A 17,820-nucleotide genomic window follows, 5' to 3' on the forward strand; every position below is an offset into this window, starting at 1 on the left:
AAAAATTTATTTGCTCAAATGTCTTTCAGACCTGCCTTATTATTGTTGCTAAGAATTTGTAGTTGTCTTGCAATTGCTACAGCGTAGATTGCCAATGCGATGATCACTGAACAGGAAACTGTTGGCTGCGTGAAGTCCATTGCATGTGTCTTAGACACTCCTAACGCAAACATGTTATTGATCGCATGAAGCGTCAGACACTGGACAAGAGACCCTGAGACTGCAAGTTTGAGCGCCAGGAAGAGGCCTACGAGCCACGCCCAAAGCACTTGGAGCGCCACATAACTCATCGAATAGTGCGATCCAATACGTCGTACGTTGACCAGGTGGATGGCAGCGAACAAGACGCTGGATATCCACGCACTCCACTTGAGACTTTGCAGTCGATTGATACTCATCAGTACGACAATTCCTCGAAAAAAAAGCTCTTCCTTCATCGGAGCGAGCAGCAGGTTCTGTATGATCTCCACAGTGGCGACGGACCCGTCCGACTGACGCACTGCCGTTTCAACGTTCTTCCATGTCACCAGCACCTGGTCTTCATCCCACAATGTAAAACTCATCACAGCTCCAGCGTGCAGCAGTGCCGACACTAGGCAAGCCGTCACGCCGCTCCACCCGAAACGTGTAAGTCTTCGCTCAAACTCCCGTTTGGGCAGTTGGAAGAACCAGCTCATGAACGTCAGGAGGCCCCACCCGAACGCTGACGCTTCGCAGATGCAGGAGACAACGTTGTTGTCGCTGAGGCTGCGTGCGAACGCTCCAAAGACGGAGCTGCTCAGTAGCAGCAAGAACGCGCTACCACTGACCAACGTCAGCTCCATGACCACCACGACGCCGCGGATGGCAGCAGGGAGCTCGGTCAACGTCGGGGTCTTCTCTGCATCCTCGTCGCCCGGGCGCTGAAGTGCCGTCAAAGCCGCTAAGATGCCATTGGGCTTGGTGGACAGCCACCTCCAGGTCGCCACCATCGCCTCGTTTCTGCTCCAAAAGCTCAGTTGAGACCGTCGTAGGCGGCGAGACCGTTTTCGTTCAAGATGTCGTCGCGACCGCCGCCTTTGTCGGGATCCAACAGCCACGCGCCCAGGTCGAAGAAGCTGTAGGCCATTGCGTAATGGCCCGCGGTGTGACCGTGGCTCTGCAAGAAAGGCAAGAGAAAGTGAGCGATTGCTTTAACAGACGAGATATAATAGCTGCCGACACGTACGTTCTGGTGGTCCGGGTTGGCGCCTTTGGACAGCAGTAGCTGAGCCACCTTGAGCTGATTATTCTGCGCAGCCAACAGCAAGGGTGAGTTGCCGTTGTCGTCGCCCTTGTTGATGTGGAAGACGCTCTTCTCCAGTTGGTCGTTGTAGATGGTACCCGTGGCCGGCGCGAATGGCGTCTTGACGGTCAACGGATCAAATTTCCGCTCGGGGACATCTTGTAGCGCTTCTCGGATCTGTTTGACTTTACCGTGACGTACAAGGCTACAGAACTCACTGAATGAGACTAGCACTCGACCTGCACCAGGAGGAGAATCCTTCGAACCAGGTGACGGACCAACGGACGACGCTGGAACAGGATTCGAGACGACGTTGACTGGGTTGGCAGTGGTCGCCGGTACCGTTCTAACAGGAATGTTGCTGGGCAAAGGGGTCACGTCGCTAATACCGCTGGAGCCGTCTCCATAAAGCTGTCGTATCTGGTTGCGTTCACGCGCTCGCATCTCCTCCACCGACGTGAGCACTTTCTTGCGGTGCAGACGGTGCTCCATGCCCAGAGTGTTACGCAGGTCGTCGTCTGTGAGATGAAGCAGGAGGGCTCCATCAACGGAGGCGTCGGCGAATGCGCGTTTGTACTGCGCCAGAGCTAGCGTATCCAACCAGCGACCGACGTCGCTGACGCTCCAACCCGCCACTTGCAATGGTTGCTGTCTTGGAAATCCCCCGGGTGGGATGCTGGGCTGGAAACCAGCAGGGCTGCTTGCGGCATTCGGCGGCGTCTCAGCTGCAGAGTTCTCAGGCCACCGCTGATGTGACACAGCTGCAGCGCTGTCAAGAGTTAAGTGATGTGCCCCAATCTTTCGCATGGCGCGCACCATGTTCATGCTGCTGAAATACGTCATGGACATGGACATGAAGCCGAACTTCATCATCGTCTCTGTCGACTCCATTAGTGAAGTTGCTTCCTGTCGCTGTTGCGGTGTGAAGCCTTGGGTAGCAGCAGGTGCTGCACAAAATCCACTTCCAGGTTCAAACATGTTGGCGGTTGGACTTAGCGTAGTGGGGACACCAGCTACAGGATTATTCGCGAAGACGCTGGCGGGCCCTGATGGCATCAAGCTCGGGAGAACAGATCCATGTGGAATCAAGTCCAGCGCGTGTTGGGAGCGTGTTTCTTGCTTGTCTCGAATCCGCGCCAGCTCCTTCTGCTGCTCATCAAGCAACAACACCAGTTTCCGCTCGAGCGCCTTGAGTTCTTCTTCTTTCTGCAGTCTCTCTTGATCAACACGTGCCAGTGTTTCTTCCAGTGTCACGAGTTTCTCTCGACGCTGAGCGATCTGAGCGAGCATCTGCGAGAACTCTCGGTCCAGTCGCATCTTTTGTTCTCGTAGAGCCCACTTTGCTGTCTCATCCAGAGTTCGGTTGACTCCACCTGACGCGTTGCTGTCGGTCTCTGCCTTACCCAGAGCCAGCAACTCAGTCTCCAGGAGACGGATGCCTTCATCAAACTCGCAGATCTCCTTGACATGTTTTTCTGCCTGCGCTTCGACGTCGCTTTTCTCACGTGCAAGCAACGCGACGTCACTGTGCAACTTGGTGCCGTACAGTTTGTACTCGAGCAGTAGTTGTTTGCCAAATGCTACGCCTTGGGACTGAGTCTTGGAGAAGAGGAATTTCTCGCGCTCGCGGGTGAAGCGTCGACGTCCTAGCAGTCCTCGGAACACCCGCTGAATGTTGATGGCTGCATTACGCTGACGACGTTGCTTGAACAACTTCCTGCGTGCTACGTATCGCCTGATTAGCTGCTGAACTCGCACAATCGATCGATGGATTTGTTGCTGTCGATGCAGCACAGAGCGCCGTGCGAGCCAGCCACGTGCGATTCGCTGAATGTCCAGAGCTGCCAAGTACTCAAACATGCGCTGTTTGTACGACGTCCGTCCCATTTTGCCTCTCCAGTGTCGCTGGAGCAAACGAGCGGCCCAGTCTTCACGTTTCAGGCCTTTGTAGCGCTTGCGAGCGACTCGAGCCCGCCACAGACGTTGCAGGTTGATAGCACACCTGTCACGGTGCAATCGCCACGTCAGTGTGCGAGCGTAGAAGGCTCGGAAAGCGCGTTGAATTACTCGCGCCATGACGGTCATACGCTGGAGTCTTTTCTGGTTGCGACGTACTCGCCAGCCCATGTACTCCTTCACTTCAGGCAGCAGTGGGTAGATTTTACTACCGGCACCTGGTTGGTACACTACGTTGGTGCTAATACGCTCAAAGGCGGGGGTGGAGGGATCCCACGTCGTGAGGGCGATCAACTTTGATGGTTTAGTCGATGCGTGTTGGTTCGACTGAGAGCTTGCAGCTTGAGGCTTGCTAATGCCCACGGAAGACTCCAGAGTTGCCTGGTCAGCGATCTGCTGTTGGTGGAGCCGCCACTGTGCGCCATCCAGCGGCTTCTGGAGACCGGGCTGTGATCTCGAATTGGTAGGCGCAGTCTCCCTGACTGTAGTCAGCACACGATCGATAAAAGCGTCTTCGAAGTTCCGCTGCGGTTTCTCTTTCTTCTTGGCGTGGTTGTCGGAGATTCCTCGCTGTGGTTCGTCTTCGCATCTCGACTTATGCTTCTCGGGTGAGCGTTCCGGAAGCGTCCGATTCGTACCGTGAGGAACGTCATTTAGTTCGTGGAATCCAGTGACAAGCTGTTCGAGCAGCAAGAGGACATCTTGCTTGCATTCCTGTAAAGCTTCGTGGCCTCCAGGAAGCCAAACGACACAACTAGGCCGTTTACTATGCCCTGCAGACTGTTGCTGCCCAGACTTGTTGCGTCGGTATCGTAGTACTTTACCAATCGAGTCCACCAGCTCCAGGTTTGCTAGAGCTAAGATCGTCTCGACATGAGCTCCAGCATCGACCAGCCCATTTTGAACGGAGCAAAGTGCTATGAGTGGGACTCGAAGACTTTTGAGATCTGGTCGGAGATCGTGGTGCGCCAGCGCTCCGAGCGTAAGAGCCTGTCGGCCTTCGAGTGTGATGGGGTTGAGCACGGCCGTGTACAGATTAAGTGCTAGAGGCGTGGACACTCGCGCGAGATACGTCGGTGAGAAGAGGAAGCGTGCGTGGAAATACACAGGGAGATCTGGTCGTGACTCAGGCGTGCAGGTTAATACTTTGGCGCTGTCATGCAAGAACTGGGCGAGTTGTGCATCCACATGAGCGAAGCTATTGAGCAGTACGAGAGAACGGGTATTCACATCACGTGGCTGAAGTGAGCAACAGAAAGTCAAGGCAATATTCCCACCATTTCCGATTCCAACAAGATGATAGGGTTTGTCTCGCAGCAGTCGATCGCCTCCTAAAGCTCCAGTCACATGACCAAGCAGCGCAGTAAGGCACGCCACGTGGAAAGTATTATGCAGTAAAGTTCCTCTCCTCCACGTTGTGTACGCTTGACCCGGATAGTTCCATAGCAGCACCTGCACACGACCACGATAACGTGCTACCAGCGGCTGTAGTAGAATCTGCAACCGTTCCCACGTGTCGAAGAGGTCGTGGACGATAACCAGGTTAAGGAATGCCTTGCTTGAGTCCGTAAGGTCTGTTACCTTGTCAGCAACACTTGACCGAGCACCACCCATGACACAGAAAGGAATGCAAGTCTCAGCATCCATCTGAAAAGTTCCATGCACATAGTCATCACGCAAGTCCATTTCAGCAAGACCGGGCATTGTCAAAGAGTGTGAAGCCTCCAGTCGACGTCGATGTCGGCGTTGTCGCGCTCGTTGCTCGTCTTTCGCCTTCGCGAGCGCCAGCGTAGCTGCATTCACATCCTCGTTTACTGTCGCCCGTTGACGATATGGCAGAGCTTTTCGTGTGCGAAGAGCGGCTTGGAGCGTGTGCTGGAGCGATTCGCTATACACGGGTTTCCCGATGCAGCCATCTATGCCGCTGTCTTTGTACAGCTGAAGATCGTCGGGCGTTGTCTGTGAACTAATACAAATGATTGTGGTCGGGTTCAGGGCATTGGCTTGAAGTCGGCGCTTGAGCTGCGACTGCCGCAACAGCCTAGAAAATTCGATCCCCGTCATGTCGCCTGGTGCCAACTCTCGCTCGATGAGAATCACGTCGTAGTCAAAATCTTGAGCTGCTCGCAGCGCTTGTCGACCGTCTGTCATGCTTTCCACTTCGAGGTCAAACGTGGGCGACGCTAAGCTGCGAAGCATCCGGTGCACGTTGTCTAGCACTGCCGTGTCCGAAGAAATGAGGAGAATTGATGCCGGACCCGCTGAACTATCAGCTCTTGCGGAGTTTGTCGTAGCGGTTCCTTCTCGAAAGAGCCGATCTGGTTCGAGTGAAGGCGCCTCGATGCGTTTGGTCACGCCGCGCAAGTAGTTGTCTAAGCCCACAAAAGTGTCATTGGTGCGGAGCAGTTGCTTCTGTCCGCGCGGTTGAGTCTCCGAATTATTTGCTGTAGATTTCGTATTCTTCGGTGACGCAGGCTCAGGCTGTTGCAATGAGGGCATGCTGACTGCGTGCTTACTGCTATTTTGCAATCGAGTTTTGTCACACATATTCAAAGTGGAGAGATCAGTATTGCGTCTGGCGCTGTTGCTTTTGTTTGCAAGAGCTGGTAAGGTGGAAGAGATTTCAGTTTCTTCAATTGGTTCGGTTAATTCTTCGACGCCCGGTGAGCCGTCGTGACGCTTACGTAGCAGTATCGCTTCTTTCTTGTGAACCTCCTGCGCCACACGCTCTTCCCATTTATCCTCAAGTAAAACCTGCTTTCGAGTCATCCGTTGCTGCTTCCTCTTCAGTTGCTGCTGCTTTTGCTGCAAAATCGCGTTCTTGTCTACTACGAGTGGCCCCGCTGCCATTTGTCGTGCCTGGTCTAGCAGCGCGTAGACAGAGTAGCAATCGACACACACTCGCACTTGGCGATAGTAATTAGCCACGCCATCCATCTCCCCAAATACACGTGACCGTGTACTCTCACGCAGCTTCTGTGCCAGTGTATTGTCCAGCAGACGTGACTGCTGTCCTCGTCCAGCCTTGGTAGGCGAGTCAGTGCTGGAGTGCAGTTGACTTGAGCTTTGTATCATCTTTTGAAGCTTTTCCTTGTGACTTCTACCCAGTGCAATGGACTTGTATGTGATGACACGCAGGTCTTCGCCCTCAAGCTGCTTCCCGTCGATGCTCTTGCCTGCCGACTGAGTGATCTCCATGGCTGTCACCAGTCGACTGAGATTGGCATCTCCAAGTGCTCGCAGCTCCTCTTTCGTGAATAAAAGCGATAAAGCCGACGCTGCTGCAGCTTGAGGCGGCGGTGCAGCAGCTCGTCTTGCTCCTGCGCGACGAGCATTCGCAGGGTCCGCCTGGCTCAGCTGCAGCGCAAAGCCGCAAAAGTCTCCGCTGCATTTGAACGGCGTAGGGAAGGAGCGACCTCGCGAAGACGCATTCGCCTTGATGACCAGCGGCGGTGGCATGAAAGCTCGCAGAAAAGGGGAAATCCAATGCAGGATTGCGCCTCCAAGAGCAGAAATAGCTCGAGGCTCGCTCGAGTCGAGCGCACTTGACGTTTCCCCGTACCAAAAAGGGACGCGACTGCTGATTGGTCCACCCCATGTAGCCATTTCGGCTTTGACATGAGTGGAGCTGTTGGCTTCAAGCATCCGGCAAAGCTCCGCATTCCTCGCAGCGCCTTCCTGCCTGTTGACGTCGCTGCTCCTTGGGTCCGTCGTCGCTGTGTAGTGGAATATGACGGCGCCGCCTTCTTTGGATCCCAAGCACAGGATCAGCCCGGCGCCCTGCGAACTGTGCAGGAAGTCATCGAGGACGCGTTATTCCGTACCACCGGCGAGAAGGGCCTGCCCAGACTGCGCTTCGCCTCGCGCACCGACACGGGCGTTCATGCTCTGGGTCAGGTGATGGTGTTTGTCAGTCAATGCATCGAGTCCGATCGCGTCTTCCGCGACGCCCTCAACACGCGCCTACCTGATGACGTCTTGTGTCATAGTATGACCACTATGACTGAGGCCGAGGCCGACTTCGACCCGCGCAGCGACACCAAGCGGAAACGCTACGAGTACGAGCTGATCGTGGGTGGTCTGCGTCCTGTCGCCCACCGTCGCAATGTGTGGTACGTTCACAAGCCACTGGATGTAGCCAAGATGCAGGAAGCGATCGACCACTTGATGACGCCTCCAACAACAAAAGACTTTTCAGCCTTCACGCCCCAGAAAGCGGTGGACAGAGAGCGAGGCAACATCTGCACGATCTCAACGATTGAGCTTCATTCGACCATGATGGACGACAGAGGAGACGCCCAGTACCGAGAGGATGTAGCCACGAGGATACGTCTGGTCTTTGAGGGCAACCGGTTCAGGTACAAGATGGTGCGGATCTTGGTGGGTACCCTCGTCGATATTGGCTTGGGAAGATTGAAACCCGATGACATTCCAGTGATCTTAGCATCTCAAAACCGAGGGAAAGCTGGACAGGGCGCTCCGTCGCAAGGACTTACTTTGATATGGGTCAAGTACGACTAATTCGCTATCCATTTGTTAGGAGGAATGCTACACCTACTTGTACAGTTTTTGTTGTTGTTGTTGTTTTTCCTCCTAGAATTCATACCACTTTTTGTTGGCATTTTTCTCGTTGAAAGCTTTCATCGTCTGGTAGAAATCCTCAGATGTTTTCTTCATTTGCTCTGTCTTGAGTCCCAGATCGTTGAGCTTCTCCCCACGCTCCGCAAGCCGCTACAGATTAGCAACACAGAGAGAGAACAAGTTATTAGCAAGGCATTAGTTGCATACACTTGGTACTTCAGCCTCTACCTGGTGCGCCTGCATGAGGGTATCCTTTGTCGCATTTAATCCCGTCTCGGTCTTTGCAGTGGCGCTCTCAGTGTCTTTGGTATGAGACGGTCGATCTCCCATCAGGCGCTTCCGTTCGTCCTCTTCAGTCGAAAACTGGAACACTTTGTTCAAGTCTGTGGCCTCCTGGGTGACGCTAAGTACCAACTTCTTGAACATTTTGCCAGCATCCGCCGCAATTCCTCGCTTTTTGCCGCTATCTGTGGTTAAAGCAGACGCTGTTTGATTGAACAAGGCTGCACGTTCAACCAAATGTAAGCGCGTCTTGATCGATTTGCGCTCCAGCATCGCGTTCTCCATCGTTGTTGCCTCAGCGAAGAGAGAGAATCGTTCCACTTCCCCCAGAGTATTGGCGACCACAAGCTCCCCACCGTATGAAATGTCCGACAGGATGCCGTCTACTAGACCACTGCGACCCAAACCGGAGCCAAAGCCACTTTCCGCCTTCCAGACCATCTTTAATGACAGAAGCGAGAGAATGTACACGCATTTACTCTGGTCGACGACAGCAAGGCAGTTCTCGACACTTTCGCCCACCGGCACTCGAACAACCGAAGCGACAAGCACAGAACCAGGTAGATCGATACTTGCAAGAGGTTGAGCTGGAATGTCCTTTGGACCCAGCGCCATCTCCGCTGCTCGAGGGACAGTTGCCAGCACCACGTGGATCAATCTGCCGCAAACGCACACTAAGAATCGCGGTTGTTCCATCTCCGCAAGGCTCCTAGACGTCCCAGCCAGGACGTCGACAGCTCCAGATTCAGTAAAACCCTCAGCGAAAACAAGAGCTTTTTCACGCTCTCGGAGTTCTTCGAGCACACGGCACACTGAATCTCGGTTCAGGGGCGTCACATCCACTCCATTAATCGCTGTAAGAGTGTGCCCTGCGCCGACCCCCTTCGCGGTGAACAAAGCTGCTGTGTTGCTGTCCTCCGCAAACCCTTTCACCACTGCGTGTTGCTCTATCTCCATAAAGAGATGCAGTCCAAGTGAGCCTGGAGGAGCGCGAACTTGAACGAGATTTCTTTGTTCCCAACTCGGAGATTCTTGCACTGGCGCTTCAGTAGTTGCAGTCATCAATCGTCCCTTCTTCGCTTCAGTCACAAGCTGCTGCGTTAGTTCCAAATCCGCGTTTGGCACTTGCTGAGTCGACTGATCTGTGGCAGTATCACTAACGTCCACCTGTGGCGCAGTCCCCACCAGCTGTGGCTCCACCATATCTGACGAAGCAGCAGCATCATGATCCAAGCGAGCTTTAACTTGCTTGACCCACTTGCGCCCTGGAATCTCGATCCGTTTGCCATCGCCGTCTACCATGATGATCGACGACAAACTTGTGGACTTGTCTGGGTCCACCAGCGTTTCTCCCATCTTGGTGGCCGACTGCATATGGAACATTTCCAGTTTCCCGCTGCCACGTCCGACGAAGAGCACAGGAATCACTTCGCGGTGCTGTATCACGCTCTGGTTTGTGTCACCGCCGTGACTTCTGGCTATACCTGATGATTCTTTGCCACTTCTGGTGCTTCCGTGGGGTTCTGAGGATGACGACCCACTTCCCGGAATTTCAGTCGCTTGCACAAGTTCACTCATCAGCAAGGAATCCACCAGCATCGATTCGTCTCCAAGTGGCGAGATATCGCACACCAAGAGCTGGAAATTCTGCGTCTTGATCTCGACAAGCGACACCATGGCAGCTGCGTCTGCTATAGCCACATATCCATACAAGGACGACATCACCAGTTTCGAGATCGGCTCAGTGTGGACATGGATGGAGAACAGCGTACGGAAGCCAGCTTCTTCTTCTTTTTCTTCTTCTTCTTCTTCTTCTTCTTCTTGGACTGTTGGGTCTATCGAAGAGCTCTGTTGTTCTGCTGCTGGCTTTTGGCCCACTTCCCTGTTCACATTTCGCTCTCTCTCGTTAGTCGACGGACGTGAATTTAGCTGATCAAACTCCAGAATTGCGACCTCTCCAGACGCAAAACCGACGACTAGAGTGCGCGAGTCGGCGCAGAATGACAGACAGGTTATCTCTGGGTTGACTGGGGCAGGAGACATCTGCAGCGGTGTATCCACAACATGAAGCAAGCGAATAGCACCCTTGCTAAAGTGATCTCCAGCTGTTTGAGCTTCCCAGAACATCACGCCCCCATTCGTGTGGCCAGTCAACAACATCATACCGTTGGGCGCAATGTCCGTTCCATTGTCAAGTGCGCCACTTGTAGCGAGGAAGCCCTTGAGCATCGGTTCCAGCACGCTGCCTCCATTGATGGGCCAGTCAAAGTCTCCACTCTCAGCCAAGCGGAACAGAGGATTGTACTTTGCTTGGTTCCACGTCGAGTATAAATCATCTTGCAGCGTGCTGTCCGAGTGTGATAGATTAACTAGGGTAAACGTCTTGAGCGGGCTGAGCTGCAGCAGCGGGGCGATGACTGCAGGCTCTGGAAGTCGCTCCATCCGCCACTCCCATTCTTCTTTGTCGCCATCGCAGAGCTTGACAAAACACGGCAGGCTTTGCACACTTACGGTCGGCAAGCAGCCGTCCAGTGGGTTTCCGGAGAGGATGATGAGGGAAAGTGGAGCTATCTTTTCGCTGTAGTCCACTTGGTCCTGTGCGGCCTCGAACGCGACGATTTCTGCGTGATTCGCCGACTCGATCGTAGTCACAAACCAAGTCAGTTTCTCTGCTTTAACGAGATCCGTCAGTGTGTCCTCGCTGCTGCGTCCTTCGCTCGATGGGTGGACGAGAGTGAGCACTTTGGACTCTCCAGGCTCTGAGCGACCTCCAGCAAAGACAATAGCGCCCGGAAGAGCAGCGCTTTTGGAGGTTGGCGGTGCACAGATCCACTTGATCTGCCTCACGGGCGTAGCTTTCTCACTAGGTGCAGTCTCAGCAACGTATCGATACATACCGTGAGATTTATCCACGCGGAAGACCGCAAACCCTCCGTGTTTGTACCCTGCTACAAATCGTTTACCGCTCGAGTGCCAGGATAAAGATTGCGGTGAATTGTAGATGAACTCTCCATCACCAGAAGACTCGGCTGGCGGGAGTGACGATTGCGGAGATGCCAGTTTGTGAGCCTTACCGGACAGCGTGAACTCGCGCACCACTTTACGCTTGGCAAAGTCCCACAGCAGCACGGCAGGACACGTGTCGTAGGCGACGAGCAACAGATTGCCGTCTCTTGGGTGGGCTGCCATGGCTGTGACTCCCTCAGCATTGGGCGCCGATAGGTCCTGCGGTCGGATGGCGTAAGTACTGACACGACCCGTCTCCTCGTGCACAACGTGGACATCTCCATCGTCCGTGGCCACGAAAAAGAAGGGGAAATTAGTGTAGTGTAAGGTCTCGACACTCGTGAGGACGCTCGTGGTCCAGGCGTCCGATACGCAACAGAGCACGGCGCCAGACGCCAAGTCGAATACGCGTAGGGAACTGTCCGTGTACCCAACGACCAGTCGCTGGCGCGCAGTGAACTGGAGATGCGTGACGCCTATCGCCAAGTGCGACGCAGACTCGGGTCCTTCTAAAAGAACTTCCAGTCCGTCGTCACCATAGAGCTTAACGGCTCCAGATGCGGTGCCCACTGCCAGTATCCCCTGTAGGCCACAGAAGGCCAACGTTTTGGTGTTGCTCGGCACGCCGTGATGCGCTGTCGCATGCAGTGCGAACATTCCTAGCTGTAAGGCGCTGGGACGAGTCAGCAGCGACTCTAGCGCCGTCTGCGAGGCTGACGTTGAGCGGCTCGCCTTGTTCCCCATGCCGTCAAGATTAGCGACTTGTCAGAAGCTTCAAGATGGCATCTTTTTTCCAGAACAAAAACCTGAAATGTACAAATTTCTACGACTTTTTGCCACAATAGGGTGCTCATTCCAATACATGTACCAAGACGTTGTCGTCACGATATGGCATGCACTGAGCAATGTTCGATGGAGGAGAACCTGTATTTAGTTGGTGATGGCGATGAGAATTACCAGTGGAGCGTGGTTGAAATCTTGTGACTCAAAATCAAGTAGGAGCGTTGTTCACAGCTATGGCAAGCGATACTTCCCCGTGTGGAGTGTGCATGTGCATCAGGCCATCTTCTTCATCTAATATTTGTGTGTCTAGTTTGGTTGTGCTCACTTATCAAGCTGGACCCTGGCGCCAACCGTGTCAATAGCTTCGTTGGCTAGTCGATCAGCTTCAGTGTTTTCCTCTCGAGCCACGTGGGAGAACGTCACGTAAGGCAGCGCGGCACTAAGCTCCTTACATTGCTGATGTAGTTTCCGCAGGTTGGCGGCCTTGACTCGGTATTGACCCATCATCTGCCGTACAATAAGCTGCGAGTCCATGTGCACATGCACATGGGTAGCTTGGTGTTGCTGCGCTAGTTGTAGTGCTAGCATGAGTCCGTGATACTCGGCCGCGTTGTTGGTCTCCAAATCGCCCACATACTTGGTCTCTGTGGCCAGCACACGACCCGTTATGGGGTCCATCAGCAAGGCACCGCAGCCACTGCGGCCAGGATTGCCGCGAGACGCACCGTCCGCGTAGGCGACCACTCTAGACGATACAGCGGCGGAAGAGTTGACGGGCTTACTCTGCGGTAGCGTACGGGGCCTGGTGAAGCAGCGATGAATTAAGTGGGAGCGGAACGTTCGCATCTTGAATGGGCTGATGAATGGGTTTTAACTTTTTCAATTGGTATGTTTTTAACCAGTGACAGAGTCATAGAAAAATTAATTAGGGTACAGTATTCAGTACTGCACCGCCCTTGGACCTTTGTTAAACTTCCGGATGTGATGATCCTGAATCTAAATGAACTATAGTTTGTAAGCTACTGGTTTATTTGCAAATCCTATATGGTCCACCCCCGCGAAAACGGAGTACAGTACTGTATCGTATATTAAACCAAAAAACATACCTTCGGTTCTACAGCTCTACCTTATTTTCGAACATTGCCCCTGCAAAACCGAACACGGCCTAAGTGTTCATTGTCTCACTTATTAATGACAAAAGAAATAGCCAATCAGGACATTCTATATTTTGTACTGTTGTAGTATATGTGCTTACAGACAGCTTACTAAGTGCAAGATTATTGTCAACGCAGGAGTGTCCTACGGAGACTATTAAACCTGATCAATTTACAGTCGTTTTGTTAAGTAAAATAAAGATAAAAATAAGTGATCGTGTTCCATCAGAAAAAGGCTAGATTTGAGGGCGTCTGCGACCGCCAACCATAATACTCAGGTAGACAAAGAAAAAAAGACCAATCACCAGGGAAAAATGGTCGACAGCGACCACGACGACGACGATGACCTGTGGCTATTCCAAGCGCTTGCTAAAATGCAGGAGGCAGCAACTCAAAAGCAAATAGCACTCAAGGAACCCATACCACGGCTATTGAGCACAGAGACCCCCCAGCCACGTTTTTTTCAGTCAGTCTACACCAGTCCAAATCCATTTCTGTTCCGCGATCACTTCAGAATGGATAAAAGCTCCTATGACTTTGTGAGAGCCATTGATTTCATCCAAAACGAGATATCGACGTGAAGTATTGGCCGTACTATTGAATTGACTTGGGACGGGAGTGTCTTGCAGAGATCAAGAAGTCAAGTTTAAGCTGGCTTTTTCCACTGTACATCGCTACCGCCATATTGGTTTGTTTGCTGTCATCAAGTCTTTATCCTATAACATAGTGATGCCACGGGCTGTACCTACTTGGTTTGCACAAGATTTCCCGTACTTCGACCAGGCTATTGGAGCTATAGACGGTGTTCACATTCCCATTGTCGTCGCCACAAAGGATGTGGTCTGGGAAGAGGCGATGAAAAATGGGACGAGGGTGCTAACATTGTGGGGTCGAATGGCAAGGTGTAATTATATACGAGACGCGGCGTTGGACTTACTGCATCTACGCTAATTAAACCTCTTGGCTACCCTCTTGGTCCGCAAGTTGCTTGGCAAGAAGGTCTGCCTTAAGCTGAAAATAACGCTCCGCCGTTGCAAAGAATGAAGCCATGCCTTCGCCTGAGGTGTCCAAACGACGTGAATTTTTCTTTCTGCCGTCTCGGTAACGTTTCACTCGAGCTACACGCTGACCGGTTGTTGGGGACGCAAAAGGTGGCTCTCGCTCCGTGTCGTTATCCATGCGTTGTCCTTCTTTACTTGACTGTATGTCTTCTTCGGCGTAATCGGTATCCTCCGCAAGACTGTCCAATAAGGCATGAGACTCATTTGCAGGGAACACAGTAACGCTGGCTGCATCCTCTGCAGTGGCCCTTAAATCACCAGCAATCAGGGCACACAGCTCTCTGTGTTCGAAGCCCTCTTGCCGGAACCGTTTGTACAGAGCAGCATTCCGAGGTTGAGTAACTGCTAGTGAAGCCCAGTTTTCGTCAATGAGTGTAGGAGCATTGATCTTGCTGTCCCAGCCAGCACCACTTAAGTCACATAGTCTCTTGAATACATCGTATTCGTACATCAGTCTTGAGTATTTAGTTTTGCATTGGTCTGTCAAATACAATAATACGGTCAGTACAATAGTGTCGGACAACTGAAACCACTAACCTTTGTCAGCAGAGATTCCCCCTTTCGCTAGGCGCGCTACGATAAGCGCCCAGCCCTTCGACTTGTCACCTTTGTCGCTTTTTAAGGAAGCATCGCTGCGCGCTGCAAGGTAGCACTTAAGCAGCGCATTTTCATCCACACGCCTCCAGGCTGCCCTTTGTTTCTTCGTCTGCTGCTTCATCCGTTGGTTTTAGAACTACTGTCACTGTTTTAAGGGGCAAAGGAGGACGATTCAAAATTCAACCTAGAGCTGAATTTTGAAACCAGTCGTTTGGAGCTATCCTGCTGGATGTCATTTTTTGTGTTTCTTAGCGGAATAAAGCTGGTTGAGACATTCCAGCTCTTTAATAACAACTACAGCTGGTTTTAGCTTAGATCGAACACGGCCTTAAACTATTAAACTGCAAATTAATGGTTTGGATAAAATGTTATCGGTGGTTATACATGTACATTTGTTTTTTTAAATAAAAATCGGCAATTAAACTAAACCAATTTTTTTTTTCTACTGGGATAGGAAAGCAACGCAGTGCTGACACACAGGATTAATTGGTGTAGAATCGACTATATGTAATTAATCTCTATTCTCTCTCTCAGATTGCATCTCCCCGCCAGAGACGTCGTGTTAACCTTTACCTGAAGATGCGCTCCAAGAAGTCTCATGTCGCAGACAGCCGAGAGTGCGCTAGCTCCGCATCGCCAACTTGGCTTCTACAAGAATTCGAGGCGCGGTTAGGCGTCAAGTTCGGCCTCTTCAAGAACATCATCGGTGCCGTATTTACCGCAACAAGACAGCATGGTGGAATTCCAAATTTTCTATCGAGTTCTGAGGAGCCGTTTTGAGAGCCGGGAGAATAATGACGCTAGCATATTGCTGTTGTAGGACGACGTCAGCGGTCACAAGACTGCTGAAGTTGTCCATTACGCAGCAAATATATACGTAATTTTTACTCAAGGTACATCCTGATCTGGATTGTACCCATAACCCAGGGGGTTAGCTTTGTGTACCTAGGCTGCAGATTATCTGATTTGAAGCCTAAGTGGTTGTCTATGCATATGGGTACGAGCATAATTTGCTTCCGAGAAGACGAGATATTAATGCCAGTTTCCATTTTTTCCACAACGTGCAAGTTACAGCTACCGTGGTAATACTCTGGCTGGGACTACTCGTCCTTTGGGGTTAATCTCCGTTCTGGCTGAGCAAGAAATTCTTCGGCTCCTGGAACTCTATCGCGCCTGTGAAACACCTGTGACGGCAGAGACTTTATCACAGTTTCTTAACCAATTTGTCACGGGGAGGATTATCAGTGTACGCTCGTGTGCCAGCTTCCTGAACAAGGCTGGTCGCCTGCTAGGCTCCCTCAAGGAGCTCCCAGTTGGCCCAAGCCAAACTACGCGGTACTACGCTGCGTTATATACCTGGGTCTTTGACACTTATGAAGTGGCTGAACTAAGTGTGGCTCGCATCCGCAAGGTACTAGCCCAGTATCCAGTTCCTGATTTACCCCTTAATCGCCTAGGTGTTAAAGGTGGACCTCCCAAGTCAATGTGGACACGGGATATCAAGATGGGACGGTATGTACTGCCAGTGTACTCCGACCTACTTTACCGGCTTCAACACAATGCTCTCTACGTTGGCTATCGGCTTCAACACCTCCAAGAAACCCAGTGTATGTGCCATCATGGGTGCGATGTACTTGAGACTGCCCCCCCCCATCTATTTTGGTACTGCGACTTTGCAACTAAAGTGTGGCAAGACTGGCTTGCTGTTTTCCAAGGCTTTTTCAAGTCTACACTGGAATGGGAATCAATACTGTGGTTCAAGGCTGAGCCCATACCTTCTGCCAAGTCCCGGTACGGCTACAGCCTCTTTGTGATGCTTCACATTGTACGGACTGTGGTTCTTCGCTGTTTATGGATGCACCGGAACGACATCCGCTTCCATGAGCTCTCAGTCGACCTTATCGACGTACAAGCACAAGTCAAGGCGGTAGTGACACTCCACGTTGAGCGCTACTATCAAGATCTTCTGCTTAAAACGCTGAATCATTCTGGGTTTCAACGTCGGCACTTGCGGGACTTAGTGGGCAGTCATGGACTCACCCTCGTACTCCCAGCAGAAACCGATACTGAAGACCCCAACTAGAGCAAAACCCAGCATAGCTGTGTGCCATGAGGCCAACACTCCCAGGCTACAATTAGCTCGCCCCTGACGGTCAAGAGACTCACGACGGCTGCCACGTCGCTAAGGAATTACGCTCAAGTTTACGGCTACTACGCTCAAGGTTACGGCTACTCGGGACCCCACTCTCGACTACCATACAATGGGCACTTTCCAACCGCAAGGTAGGAAAGTGATATTACCACTCTGGTATTACCAGAGTGGTTTTAGGCTGTGCCTATTTGCCTTCAACGGGCTTTGCCCATTTCCGGTTTTTTGGTACTACTACTCAAGCTCGTCAATCTCGATTTGCCAACTGCGACCGTTTGGAGCCACGGGTTAACCCGATCCGCGTCACACACTTACACAGTGAGGTGACGTGATAGCCTTAAGCGCTAGCGATCCGCAAGACGTACGACGTCCACTGTTATCCTATCGCCCCGAAGGACAGTACCCATACGTTGGCTACTTCCTGATTTATCGAGAAAGCTTCGCATATCACCGGGGTTAGGCAGGTAGTGTAACGCCTTCCCACATGACAGCGCCGAAGCGGTTACCGCAGGCAAACGAAATTTCAGACTTTTCAAGTAGTAGAAGACTCGGCTCAATTCCCCAATATCATGCACCACCACTCCGCCAGAATGGTCACGGTGGGGATCGAACCCGTAACCACTGGCTTGGAACATTGGTAGTTAACCACTGCACCAATCGGCAACCCAGTTGGGAAGTGCGACAAAGTGCTTTATGGGGTTGCACCTTGGGTTCACTATGTGACTTGAGGTTTGTATACTCACACTTGATGTTTGTATGTTAGAACGGCCTCGCAAGCGACTACGACTTCTTCACTTACAGTTTGTATGTTAGAGCAACTTAGTTAGTAAAAGACAAGTAGCTAGGCATTTTGCTGGATAAAAAGTGTATTGCAATTTGTTCTCTGTTAGGTTAAGCAGCCTCAAGCTCGGGTAGTACTCGGGTGGGTGACCACCGGGGAAGTCCGGGTGCTGTCTACTTTTTAGCCCGTTTGAGCTGTTTACCGAC

The 17,820-nt window shown here is 52.0% G+C and overlaps 6 protein-coding genes and 1 non-coding gene across 7 annotated transcripts; 3 read left to right on the forward strand and 4 right to left on the reverse strand.

Moving 5' to 3' along the window:
* Positions 1-14: 14 nt before the first annotated feature.
* PITG_17962 (peptidase family U48, putative) lies at positions 15-824 on the reverse strand (the record flags this gene model as incomplete). The annotated part of the gene is made up of 2 exons (XM_002896238.1): positions 15-464; positions 528-824. 2 exons carry the CDS (start codon positions 822-824, stop codon positions 15-17), a joined length of 747 nt encoding a protein of 248 aa, XP_002896284.1.
* Positions 825-994: 170 nt separating this feature from the next.
* Positions 995-6,679, reverse strand: PITG_17963 (uncharacterized protein; the record flags this gene model as incomplete). Its single annotated transcript, XM_002896239.1, has 6 exons — positions 995-1,138; positions 1,208-1,581; positions 1,654-2,193; positions 2,275-3,652; positions 3,704-6,278; positions 6,339-6,679. 6 exons carry the CDS (start codon positions 6,677-6,679, stop codon positions 995-997), a joined length of 5,352 nt encoding a protein of 1,783 aa, XP_002896285.1.
* Positions 6,680-6,838: 159 nt separating this feature from the next.
* Positions 6,839-7,741, forward strand: PITG_17964 (tRNA pseudouridine synthase A, putative; the record flags this gene model as incomplete). Its single annotated transcript, XM_002896240.1, has 1 exon — positions 6,839-7,741. One exon carries the CDS (start codon positions 6,839-6,841, stop codon positions 7,739-7,741), a length of 903 nt encoding a protein of 300 aa, XP_002896286.1.
* A 255-nt stretch (positions 7,742-7,996) lies between these two features.
* PITG_17965 (uncharacterized protein) lies at positions 7,997-11,851 on the reverse strand (the record flags this gene model as incomplete). The annotated part of the gene is made up of 1 exon (XM_002896241.1): positions 7,997-11,851. One exon carries the CDS (start codon positions 11,831-11,833, stop codon positions 7,997-7,999), a length of 3,837 nt encoding a protein of 1,278 aa, XP_002896287.1.
* Positions 11,852-12,193: 342 nt separating this feature from the next.
* On the reverse strand, positions 12,194-12,718 carry PITG_17966 (uncharacterized protein; the record flags this gene model as incomplete). Its single annotated transcript, XM_002896242.1, has 1 exon — positions 12,194-12,718. One exon carries the CDS (start codon positions 12,716-12,718, stop codon positions 12,194-12,196), a length of 525 nt encoding a protein of 174 aa, XP_002896288.1.
* Positions 12,719-14,074: 1,356 nt separating this feature from the next.
* Positions 14,075-16,767, forward strand: PITG_17967 (uncharacterized protein; the record flags this gene model as incomplete). The annotated part of the gene is made up of 6 exons (XM_002896243.1): positions 14,075-14,127; positions 14,656-14,733; positions 15,311-15,390; positions 15,663-15,681; positions 15,759-16,196; positions 16,488-16,767. The coding sequence occupies 6 exons, from the start codon at positions 14,075-14,077 to the stop codon at positions 16,765-16,767; spliced, it is 948 nt and encodes a 315-aa protein (XP_002896289.1).
* Positions 16,768-17,714: 947 nt separating this feature from the next.
* On the forward strand, positions 17,715-17,794 carry PITG_33401. Its single transcript, XR_009934795.1, has one exon. It is a non-coding gene; the product is annotated as an 8S ribosomal RNA (ribosomal RNA).
* Positions 17,795-17,820: the final 26 nt, after the last annotated feature.

This window comes from Phytophthora infestans, genomic scaffold (genome assembly GCF_000142945.1).
Source record: "Phytophthora infestans T30-4 supercont1.64 genomic scaffold, whole genome shotgun sequence".
NCBI lineage: Eukaryota > Oomycota > Peronosporomycetes > Peronosporales > Peronosporaceae > Phytophthora > Phytophthora infestans.